Source organism: Hydra vulgaris, chromosome 08, assembly GCF_038396675.1.
Source record: "Hydra vulgaris chromosome 08, alternate assembly HydraT2T_AEP".
In the NCBI taxonomy this organism is placed as follows: Eukaryota; Metazoa; Cnidaria; class Hydrozoa; order Anthoathecata; family Hydridae; genus Hydra; species Hydra vulgaris.
Window position 1 is genome coordinate 51,481,279 of NC_088927.1, and position 13,722 is coordinate 51,495,000.

The window sequence follows — 13,722 nt, forward strand, 5'->3', positions numbered from 1 at the left end:
AAAAAGGTCCAAATTTGCTTTTTAAATGAATTTTAATGAGAGGGTTAAAATAGTATTATAGCCTACATGTTAAAGATACTTTTATTATGTAGATATTTTATTTAAATAGTATGATAGCCTAAGTTTCTAAAAATACCTGAAGAAATGTTACGCAACCGTCTTACATGTTAAAGAAACTTTTATTATGTAGATATTATTTTATTAAGATACTGAAGTAAATAAGTACAACTCTTACGCAAATTAATTGTTTACCAAACACATAATAAAACAATAAGATTGTTAAACTGAACTTTGAATCAATTAATTTTTTGCTGTTTACTAAAATAAATTAAAGTTTAGTGACCAAATTAAGAACAAATTTAGAAATAGTCGGGTGTGGAACAGACTTAACACGACCCATGGCTGTGGTAATGGACTGTCATTAAAGCGAAATCAATCATATAAGTTGTGTGTGTTTTTTTTAATGAAAATGCTTTCTCCCAAATAGTTATACTTTTTGGTAATTTTTTTATTTAAACAACCAAATCCTAAGCAAGATATTATTGGATCTTTTTTTTTTGCTTGTCGAAATCTTAATAAAGTTCTTTACAAAAATAAATATGATAAAAAAAAACAAACTTGACAAAAACTTGTCTACAGGTAAGTTGAGCATCTTTGAGAAAAATAAATTAAACTGAACTATCGAACCCAAATTTGCAAATCACAACTTAGATGAGAAACAATAGAGCGGTACATATTTTTTTTAAAATTATTAATGTTTAATTTTATGCAACTATCTTCAAAGTTGAAGATAGTTGTATAAAATTGTATTTTTATATTTTATGAGACTTTCTTACTATTAAAGTTTTTCACTTTTTTTACATTTGTCATTAAAGTGTATAAATCAAAAAGTTAATAATCTATACACACGCTTCATGTTAATAAAAGTTTTATTGATGGTTCACCCAAGTTTCGTACCATACATATTCATTTGTTTGTTGATTTTTCAATTTGCTACACACTATTGCTTAACCTACCCCGCTTGTGCAGGTTGAACAGCTCTGCAAAATTTAGGCAATATATATTAAAAAAAAAAAATCAAAAACTATACTTTATTCTTAACAAATTTTTAGAAGTTTAAATTATCTTTCTAATATTGAAAAAATAATGTAAGTCCGATCCAATGTTCATGAGATCTGTTAGATTTAGTAAAAAGTGCTCAACTAGACCCCCTCTACCCTTCCTAAAACGTTTTTTGGAACTTTACACAATTAATTTGATTGCCCAAGAATACTTTTTTTTAAATAACTTCAAAAATTATAACTATATGTCTATTTCAATTAAAAAAAAAATTTTTTTCAATCTTTTCTAATAATTTTATTTTATTGCATGTTCTTTTTTTTAAAATATTTTAATATATTAAATATTATAAGTTTTACTTTTCAACTCTGAGCAAAACACATTCACGGCTGGATGCAATTAGTAAGTAATTGATTATTACATATATTTTTTTGTCAATTTTTGGCTTTTATTTTTTATCTACTTTAAAACACATTTTTATTTAAATCATTTTCTTACCGTTTTAACTGCAAGAAAGGCCTTTATTATTTCCAAATTTTTCTCATGTAACAAAATTTCATCTTTCTGTGCATCCACTTTTGAAATAAGTTCATTTTTAAGTGCATCCACTGTTGATGTAATTTTATTTTCCAGTGCAACCACTTCTGATGCATTTTTGTTTTCAAATGATTCTACTTTCGAGGTGATTTTATTTTCAAGTGCAACCGCTTTCGAAACAGTTTTGGTTTCAAGTGATTCTACTTTTGACATAATTTTATTTTCAAGTGCATCCACTCTTAACATAATTTTATTTTCAAATGCATTCACTTTTGACGCAATTTTATTTTCAAGTGTATCAACTGTTAACGTAATTTTATTTTCAAGTGCGTCCAGTTTTGATATTGCCATTGAAAGATGGTTTTGCATTAAAGAATTGGCGTGCGTCTCATGTTCTTTTCTCATTCCCTTTTTAATATAGCAAATATGCTAATTATTTTAATACAAATTAAGATAAGAAATTATCTATATTACACATATCAAAACAAAATCAACAGTTCTTTAACTGATTCAAAAGTTGTAGAGAAAAAAGAGGAAAAAAAATATTAAATAACGTGGCATTCATGATTTACTGTTGTTTTCTACCGCCCCTTCTTTCCATTAAAAGTAACCAATTAACAATCATGAGCCAGAAATTAAAAGTCATTACTATAATGAAGCAAATAATCACAAATTTACACACAAAAAAAAGAAATAAAAGTTTCTGACTCAGGGTAGAATATATGATATATGCTTAGTAAGATTGTTTTTTTTTAATTTAAAATTTTATTTCAATTGATTTTTACGTGATTTAAATTAGTTTTAGTTAACACTAAAACTAATTTAAATCAACACATTTAACTTTATAGACAGTACACACACACATATAAATGTCATAAAAAATTACAATTGTATCATTAAAAAAAAAAAATGTCATGAAAATTTACAATTGTTTCAATTTAAGAAAAAATATTTATAATAATACAGTCTTAGCTAAAGATATAAGTCAGTATGAAATAAATTTTTTTTAAAAAAACAAATAATTTTGCAATTATTACCATACCAATTCTTGATGTGTTATTAGAACACCTCAAGACTTTTTGTGGACATGGTCTCACTATTTAGAGTGTTCCAGAGAGTGGTGGCTCTATATAACGTACAGCATGAATCATTATATATGGAGCCTTTAGGAGGCGTTTCTTTTTTTTTCTTTTTTTTTTTGTTAATTCACCTCCTCAAGGTCGAGAAGGCCACTACAAACGAGGAGGCTACTTATTTGTGGTATAACCCTCTTTCAACTCTATAACTCCGAAACGCGAACCTTGATAAACAAGGGCGCTGCGTGAAGAAATGAGTTGAGCACGGTACTACCAGAGACGTGGTGGGGATTGAACCCAGAACCTCTCCTTTATGAAGCGAGCACCCAATTTGAGGCAGAAGATTTTTACCCTTTGTTTATGACATAAAATATAGGATAGCAAGAGAATTTTTTTCGAAATTTTTTTCGAATTTTTTTCGAAAAACCACAGACTAATTTAGTCAAATTTAGCAATTTTTTAAGTCATGCAAGATAGAGTGGTATGCTTTTGAGAGGTCTATTAATATTGATCCATATGTCCAACAATGCCTCCATTATTAATACAATCATGCCACTTATTAAGTAACAAAAAAGGGACATGTTGAGTACCATAACCTCTTCGGAAACCACACAAAAGTTTATCAAATCTAGGCTTAGTAAATATCATAATTTGTTCATATAAAATAGTTTCAAAAACTTTAGAAAGGGCTGGTAAAATACTAATTGGACAGTAATTCGACTTATAAGTTGGCTCATTCTTCTTAAAACATAATATAACATCAGCCATTTTTAGAAATGATGGGTTTTTACCATCATGGATACTATTATTTATGCAATCTGTAATCTGTATTATTTATGCAATCTGTAAGACTGTTCGTAAAGTGAACAATATAAGATTTTAACATATAAGTTGTTATATCACCACTAGTCTTTTTCTTATTATTTATAGACCCTATTATTTTTGTAATATCATGAGGTGTGATTTGATGGAACTGGAAACTATGTGTACACATACTAAGTTTTTTCTTTATGTTTACTATACTGGGTTGATCAATAAATTTTTTGATATCTGCATCAACTGGGTCTATTAAGCAAGAAAATAAATGTATTAAGTTTGTGCTACTAGATAACACTGCTGCATTTAAAAATATTGATCAATAAAGAGTTGTCAGAGGTGATGTTTTTTACTAAAGTGATATGTTTGTTAGAGTGACCTGATTTATCTGAAAGGAAAGGTTTTGTTAACCTCCAGAGGGATGTATCTGAACGGTGTAATTTTCACCCTTTTAAGGTAGAAAATTGTATTATAAAATAATTTGTCATACAATTTTCTACCTTAAAGCTATGTTCTATATAAAGTGTAGAAAACTATACCTTACTAAAGATATATCACATAGTAGAATATGTAACCTAAGGAACAATATTTGTATATTTAAAGGTACATATTCTAATATGTGCATATCCTACAGCGGTGGCCAAAAATTAAAGACCACTCATTTTTTAGTTGGTTTCTTAATCTTTAAATTAAAATTAAGAAGATTCTAATTGACATATTAAATTTTTTTTTAATACCTTGTTAATTAAAACATACGGATTAAAGTGGTATAATTTTTTTAATCTAATTCTAATTAAATAGCGTTTAACTTATTAAAAAACTGATGAGTACTTATAAATCTTCTTTAAATAAATTGGACAAAATTTAACGACCACTTTCAAATCTTTAATTTTCACTTATTAAAAATAATAATTCATTATTTTTTTTAACTGTCTTAATTGCTTATTACGTTGGCTATAAAATAAAATGTCTAAACCTGAGTTTCGATATCAAATAAACATTTATTTTTTGAATTGCAATAAGGATATAAAAATATTGCGAAAACGTGTGCAAAGATCGAAGAAAAAGACAGATACGCGGCTCTTGTATTAAAAGAAGAAGGCTATAGCATCAGACAAATAGCAGAAAAGCTCGGAAGGTCTCACTCGTGCATTATTAACATAATTCAACGATACAAAGAGACCCGGTCAATTAATGTTTGTCATAGGACTGGACGCAATAAAATTTCAAATGACCGTGATGTTCGCTCATTAGTGAGATTAATGAAAGAAAACAGACTAGCATCATCTACAGACTTGTCTACGAAATGGACACTGTCAAATGGTCTGAAAGCAAGCCCTAGAACTGTGCGAAGGGTCCTCTACAATTTAAATTATTTATGGCGTGCTGCTGCAAAAAAACCACGCTTAAATAGAAAACAAAAATTTGCCAGGAAAGAGTGGTGCAAACTACATAAAAGTTGGTCAACAGATCAGTGGAGCCGTGTGGTCTTTAGTGATGAAATGAACGTTGAGGTAGACAACAGAAAAGGTTGCGTAATGTTGCGTAGACTTCCAAGCGAACGCGTAATGTTGCGTAGACTTCCAAGATTCGATGAATCATGCATTTTGAAACGAAAAAAACAAGGCAGTGGTTCAATAGGCATTTGGGCCTGTATGAGTGCCTGAGGAGTTAACGTTTTTCATTTATTCGATGGTAGACTCAACAAAGAAAGGTACATCGAAATTTTTGAAAACTCGCTTATTCCTAGCATTGATTTATGGCAGTTGCAAGATGGATTTATTTTCCAGCAAGATAATTCGCCGTGTCATAAAGCGCATGTTGTTAGCGATTCGTTCAATTCTAATAAAATTCAAGTGCTTCAATGGCCTGCCAATAGGCCAGGCTTGAATCCAATAGAGAATTTATGGTCGTGGCTTGATCACAAGCTTGGTAAAGAACAACTTTACAATTTGGAAGATTTGAAATCTTCTATCTCTCATCATTTGAAAAATGTGCCTGATGAAGTAATCAAAACTTTAATGAATTCAATGCCAGAACGAGTACAAGAGTGCTTGAAAACAAATGGAGGAACAACACGTTTCTAAATTATTTTTTTATTGCTTTTTGAAATATTTTTGAAACTAGTCTTAAAATTTTGTCCAATTTTTTTCCCATTTATATTTTTTACTAGTCAGTTTTTTAATTTTTTAACATTATTTTGTAAAAAAATTATAAATTCTTTTATAATAAATATGAAAAACAATAAAAATTGTTTCTAAAAATGTTTTTCTTTTTTTGATACCTCTTTCCAAAATAAAATTATACTAAGGTTAAAAATAAATTTTGAAAAAAAATGAGTGGTCTTTAATTTTTGGCCACCACTGTATATGTATTTTACCTTAAGGTAGCAATTTTACCTTTTTTATAAGTGTGAATAAGCTATCTGTAATGCACAAAAAAAAAATTTGTGAGACATAGTTTCCTTATTATAAAAAAATTTTAAATTAGGATATTTGTACTCAATGATTGTTTGGATATTGGCCAAAATTCTTGCAAATAATGCAACTCAAATAGGAACTTAAAATCATCTTTCCATACAGATTTTACGTTACACGTTTACTGTCTTTGCATTGTATGCTATTTGAAAGAAATAATACTTGTTGCAGTATCAATAATATCATAGTTAAACCCGAAATCATCATCAGGGTTCCCACTCCTCCTTAAAAACCTTAAATACCCTTTATAAAAAAAAAAATTTTTAAAAGTCTTTAAATAACCTTAAAAAAGTTAAAATTTGACTGCTCTCCTTTATTTTTCTAGGAAATTTTATTAAATCAAATGGATTATACTTATCTATAGAGAAGCGTATAGTTACTTCTTTGATGAGATAAAATCCTATACTTTTGTTATATATATATATATATATATATATATATATATATATATATATATATATATATATATATATATATATATATATATATGTATATCATGTATCAGCCCTCCGAGTATTAGAGTAAGTTTTTTAATGGTTTTTTTTTGGCTTTTTGTATTTAACTTTCACTTTCTTAAAATAATTTTATTTTGTATTCTTTAAAGTGAACACTATGCTATAAGGGATGAGTATTTATTGACCCTCTTTTTTAATTAAAGCTATATATATATATATATATATATATATATATATATATATATATATATATATATATATATATATATATATATATATGTATATATATACATATATATATATATATATATATGTATATATATATACATATATATATATATATATATATATATATGTATATATATATATACATATATATATATATATATATATATATGTATATATATATATACATATATATATATATATATATATATATATATATATATATATATATATATGTATATATATATACACACACTTAATTACAGCTATAAATTTATATACACTTTAGGGAATAAACCACTAGCAAGATATTAAACAAACTTCATATAAAAAGATTGTTATATGCTTTTCACTAATTACCTTTAGATGCCTAAATATAAAAGTAGTTTCCAGAACATTTGGTTAAATAATGATAGTTACACTTTTTGATTTCAGAAAGATAAAAATCTCAGTCTTGCAAGATACAAAGTTTGTTTTAAGTCATTCTTTTTATCAGGCATGGGTATAAAGGCTCTTGATGTACATGCAAGAGGGACGAAGCACATATAGCGATTGCCTAAAGAGGGTTATGTTGTTTTGTTCAAAGAAATTTTGGAATCAGTACCACAGAAGCCTATCTCATCAAAGCATCATATCATTTCAGATATGCTTCAGAAGGTAGCAGTTTTAAAAGCTGAATTAATTTGGTGTTTAAATATTGTTCAAAGCAAATACTCTTTTAGATCAAGTGAGAATAAGTCTAAATGTATGAGCATCAGTTTGTTGACTCATCCTTTTAAAAGAAATTGTATATTTATTAATTGGTATAAAATAGTGGAAGCATCTTGTTCCTGGCAAAATTCTTCGCATAGTAAACTATTGTAATGATGGTCGAACTTCATTTATTTCTATTTTATAAACCAAAATGAATTGAATGTTTTTTATATTGGTTACACAAAATTCAAACATCTTATCTACTTCTAAAATCTGTCCAGTCATTGTCCTAAAATCTGTCCAGTCATTGTCCTCTTTAAACTGGCTTGTGCAGTTAGTCTTTTTACTGTGCCTCCAATACCATCACAAGCAGATTTACCATGGCTTGTGGCAAAAAAAAACCCATTCAGCATCAATATGAAAGTCATCTTTGTGATGGCAAAGATTAATAAAAGTACTTAAAGTTTTTATATTGTGCTGCACATCCATCAGTGAAGTTTTTAATATTATTACTTATTAATAATATTATTAATTTGTAGAATTTTTGCTTTAATGTAATTGATAATGAGCAGTTGTATTTTATATACAAAGTAAACATCATGTTCAACTTCATCAGAAAGAAAGCAAAATGACTGATAGATGAAACGAAGATATCAGTTTACCATTTGATTTATAGTATACAATAATAGGATGAAGTGTACTTTTTGGTTTATTCTAGTGGTAACTTTGCACCTCATCCTGAACAATAATTTGAAAGTTCTCTGCAAAGTCACCTAATTATACACTCATTGTGATTTAAAAACTCTTTTCAGTCTTTGAGGCACTTGACCTGACTCTTAGTTATAAGTGAATGAGATGTAAGTTTATCTATTTTATTGTATAAGGTCAATAACATCTTCAATATTGACTTTTTGATTGAACAGTGTAGTTCTATCAGTATCTTCCCATTGATTAATTGTTATTTCTTTTTCACTGTAGTCAAATTTTGCTGTTAAGAATTCTCTTAAAGCAGTAATACCAGGACATAGTAGACATCAATGTAACATGCACTCTAGATTATCCCGATTGCAAACAATCATCTCCATTAAATTCCTATAGTCTTTGTCAATTTTAAGAGCATCAGTTAACAACTTAACATTCTGACGATAGATACAGACACAAACACATTGTGAGTGCCAGACAAGTTTGTGGTTACACACCATCTTGGGCAAAGGCTGCAAAACTTTGAAAATCCAACATTTAAATTAGTGTTCCGATTTAAATGCTACATGGAGTTTTTTTAAATTAATCAAAATACTCTCATCATCAAGTATTAGTCTTTATTGCATGTGTTGTTTGTACTTTATACTGGCAAAATCTTTTTTTTCCAGGCATCATTTGTGTGTACTCGTCACTTTGATAAAATCAATGGTTTCATAGGAAAGCGACTTTCCGTTTTTTGATGATGGTTTATACAAATTTCTCTGCTTTTTTTTAGCTTTTCTAGCCTTTTGTATAGGGTAACCTTGTGTAACCTTATGATACATCTACTGCATAATTTCCATCAAGGTACAACAGGAACATCTTGTGTTTTAAGAGTTATTGCTATTGATAGCGGTATTTTCACATTTCCTATAAAAACAAACAAACAATCATTTCTAAAAACTAATTTAATTTATATATTTGTTAAACACCCACTATATATTACATGTAAGGTAAATAAAAAGTTTCAAAAAAAAAATCTCTAGGATCTAGGAATTTTATTCTCAAGAACCTCCTTGAAGATTGTTCTTTGTTCTTTTGAGTTCCAGTACTCAACTGCACATTTTAAGATTTTAAGATCCGTTTCAGGAATTATATTTTTTAAACCAGTAATTTTTATTTTTTCTTTGTGTTGCATTAGCTTCTATATTTTTTTAATTTATGACTATTGCACAGAGCCTTGACGCTATCTACAAAAGATCGTGGACCTGATTCGTTGTTCAACTGTGACTTAAGAATATCAAATGTCATTTTATTTTTCAACAGGCGAATAAATAAGTTTATCTTATTTTGTTGCATAATTATAGATATATCTTCAATACAAAATAGGGGATGTATATAATTTTTACTATGTTTTGAAACGTTTAGTAGTGACTTCAGTGCAATTCTTCCTACTATATCACGCTTTTGCAATAACATTTCTTTATGGTCGCAAAGCTCAAGACCATACGTTAGTGTTGGAACAGCTAAAGTTTTATATAACTGGGCAATAGAGTTTGGGTGAACAAAACGAATTCCAGCTTGAATTAAAGACTGTATTACTCCCCGGAAATGGGATATTCGGTTATCAATGTTTAAACGATTAAGTGAGGTAATTGGTGAATATTTTGTGTCCCATATAAAGCCTAGGTGAGTAAGTTTATTGTCAAGTTTTATTTTTTGGTGGTTGAGTGTTATCGTGCATTTTTTAATTTGATGTTTTCCGGTGACCAAAAACTCGGTTTTGTCAGCATTTAATTTTATGCAATTTTCTTTTGTGTAAATGTTACAGATATTAATTAGCTTTTGTAGGCCAGAGAGGGTGGAACTAAGAAGTATAATGTCATCAGCATATGCTACAACACCCGTGTAGTTTCCATTTATTGATGTTCCTACGACACTTTCATTTTGTAAAGTTTCAAGAAGGTTTTGAGTGTAAAGATTGTACAAATGAGGCGAGAGAATCGATCCCTGTCTCACTCCTTGCGTTAGATAGAATGGAGATGATTTGCACCCTAGATAAGACACAGAAGCACTACTTTCCCTGTATAATGACGATATTGTATTAACAATATACAGTGGTAATTTTTTATTATTGTACAGTTTCTCAAAAAGAATGTCCCAGTTGCAGCTGTCAAAAGCTTTTTCAGCATCGAGGGAAACAGAGATAAACAGGTGAGTTGTTGTTGTTGTAGTATTTAATTGTTTCACTAATAACAAATTCGGCGTGTAGGGTTGAGCTATTTTTGGTGAAACCGAATTGAAGAGGATGAGCTTCTTTTAGATCTGGACAGATTATTAGGATTATATATTCGATTAGTTTTGTGAAGATTGGAATGATGCTGATACCACGGTAGTTATTTGAATCAGTTAATGATTTTTTATAAGATTTAGCAAGTGGTATTATAAGTGATGTAGACATCGACTTTGGCGTTTGACCATGATTAAGAGAAAATGTGAAGAATTCTTTTAGCCATTCTATTAGGGCTTCACAACGCAAATATTTTAAATGCTCCGCAGAGATTCCAAATGCATCTTTGGTTTTGTTTAATTTTAGGCAAGAGATAGCTGTTCTTATAATTTCATCTGATATTATTACAAAGTCAAATTTTGTACAAGGTGGAACTTGAAAACTCGTCGCGGTATGTGTTATAGATTTAGTGTTCAACCGTTTTTCGAAACTATCGGCAAATTCTCTTGTGAATGACTCCTTGTCTTTTTTATTATTTATTGTAAATAATTTTGAGTTTGCATCAGTCTGTATATTTCTAAAAGTATTCCAGAAGTTTTTTGGATTGGTATTTTTTAACATCTCGATTTTTATGTATTTTTTGTAAAGGTTATAGTTTTGTGCTTTCTTAACAGCGTTTTGGAAATTTTTTCGTGCAATTAGGTATTGGTTAAAAATGTGCGAACTTAAATCTTTTATGAAACCCGTGTCACGCCATTTCTTAAAATGAAATGTAAGAACTTTTTTACTCCTATTTAACTCGTGAGTCCACCAAGATTTCGAATATAATGATTGTTTTTTCTCAGATAAGTGTTGGCTAAGAGCCTCAGATGCACTTTTTGTAATCAAATTATAGATTTTGATAAGTTCTTTATCGTAATTGTTATTTGTAAGGCTAAGATTTTTAATATTATGATTTACGAAATTATTATATAATTGTATAAAACGTTGATTATTCCAAGCATAATTTGGAATGCTAATTTTGTCTGTCATTTTGTGAATATTCTCTTTGAGAGATCTTCCGATGAGTTCAATTACAATTGATACTGGCAAATGATCACTCATATTCTGAGGTGAAAAGGGGTCAAGAAAACAGTTGTAATAACTAAGAGAAGTGTTTTTTGAGATAGCTATGTGATCAATATATGATGCATTTGGTAGTGTATTATGTTGATATGTTATCTTAGGGCCTGAACCTTTAATTACGTCCACTAGTTCAAATTCACTCGATTTTATAAATTCTGATAGAGCCGCGGAGTGATTATTTTTTGTGGGACTTGATCTTTCTAGTAAATCGTATATTTCGAGAGGAAAAGATTGAAAATCACCAAATACAATTACTTCGCCGACACCCTCATAATTATTAACAAGGCCTTTAATTATATCTAATTGATTTGTGTATTCATCTAATGATGTTCGATTATTCCGCGATGAAGTTAGATAAATACCAATTATAACAATGCTAGTATTATTTTTAACAAGATTTATAGCAAGAATATGATCATCTTCATATAAAATAATGACATTTTGAAACATATGTTTCCGAACCAGAAACGCATTTCCGCCAAACGGCCGATCTTGCTCGCGTTTATTTGCCTGGTGGAAGTACGAAGAGTGGGTGTTTTTGCAAATATTTTTGATTATTGAATGTTCAAGTTTTGATATCCAATGTTCGCATATAAAAGTAATATCATGGGAAGTTATCAGTGTATTCAATGTTTGATTTAAGCCCATGACAATTAAAAGTACATAATTTTATGGGAAATTTATTTTTCTTTAATACGCTGTCGGAAGCCATTTTGATTTATAGAAATTTTCCTGGTTGCCGTTGTTTTCCAGATTTTGGGCTAAGTTAGGACTTAAGCACTTTTTTCGAAATGGTTTGACTATTATATTGTTATCCCATAGAGAAGGGTTAAATACTTTATTTTTTTCTGTGTTATTTATGGTAACTATATGCGATCTGTTATACTCGTTTTCTTTATTTAAACATACCGAAAATGGGGTAGTTCCTATTTCTGTCTCCATATAGATTTTAAAAATCTCTTCATTAATATGGTTGCTTATGCCTCCAACAAAAATTTCAAATTTACGAACAATTCTTTCGACAGCAATTGTTTTGTTTTCCGAAATTTTTGTGCCAAAAACGACCTCTGACCCCCTATGTTTTTTCATTATAGGCAAATTTTGCGTTTTTTGAATTGACTTACTTTTTCTACCAACTAAAATAAAGTTATCATTGTTTGTTTTTGGTGATGCTAGAATAATATCCGAATTTAAATTTTTTGTTTTTTCATTGGTACTTGCGGTTGATTTTATTTGAGCTACGACATTTGCATACGTTTTTTATAATTGTGGTTGATTTTTATCGTGTGAAAATGTTTTATCCAAAGTTTGCTGAATTATATTATTTGTAACATCTGGAATAATTTTTTTATTTTCACTATGCGCAAAACAATCGAGTTTTAGTTTCGGCAAAACAATCGAGTTTTAGTTTTAATATCATTGTAAAAAACAAATTTTAAATTTATAAAAATATTTGAATTTTCTTTTTAAAAAGGAATTTTGTTGTCTTATTATTATTTTAGTTTATTTAATTACTATTTAAATTATTCTTATCATGAAAATAATATTAAAGTTGCCTCTGACACTTTTCTTTTGATTTCCATGTTTTTTAAATAAATTACAGCATTTCTGAAATTTTCTTTCAAATGCAACTCCAAAGTGTACTCTATGATAATAGCAAACTAGTGTAAAGAATTTTCAACAATCAATTAAACCAGCTCTCCATAATAACTTGTGTTTTTCATCACTTAAAAATGTCGATAGTTCTAAAAGACTTGTCTTCTTGCTAGTAATATTTAACATTACATTCTAATCCAATAGAACACTTTTACATATTTTTCAACTTTTAGATTTATTCAAAAAATCTAGTTTTCAAATATTTTACAAAATAAATATTTTATAGAAATATCATTAACATTATTTAGTTTATAGTAAATTATTTATACATTTTATTAAAATATCCATATAATTGGATGTGTCAATGGATGTGCCATATAATAATATGACTTCCTCTTATACATGATTAAAGGGTAATTAATTTTTATTTTATTTACAGAACATATAGTAATTATTTAACATTTATTAATTAAATATAAAAATTCTGCAAAGTAACAGGAAACTAATATTTACAGCATGAAATCAGAAGCAATAATATAATAATGAGGAAATAAAAGGTTTTGTCTATAAAAGAAAAAAATATGTCTTTTATAAATATAGCCTTTTACAAAAAATGTCTTTTATAAATGCATTTGGATTACAGCCTAGTAAAGTTTCTATACTTAAAAAAATGTTAGTCTTTTACAAAAAAAAATTAGCTTCAATAAATAAAAATATTTTTTCTAATTATTGCTCCATAAGGCCTCTAAAAT

At 28.2% G+C, this 13,722-nt stretch overlaps 1 protein-coding gene across 1 annotated transcript in view; it reads right to left on the bottom strand.

The window, feature by feature from the left end:
• Positions 1–13,722, bottom strand: part of LOC136083419 (uncharacterized) — an 84,675-nt gene that overhangs the window by 43,736 nt on the left and 27,217 nt on the right. The window contains exon 4 of the mRNA XM_065802815.1: positions 1,558–2,004. Within this exon, the coding sequence (XP_065658887.1) occupies positions 1,558–2,004 (447 nt within the window). The remainder of the gene's footprint in view (positions 1–1,557; positions 2,005–13,722) is intronic.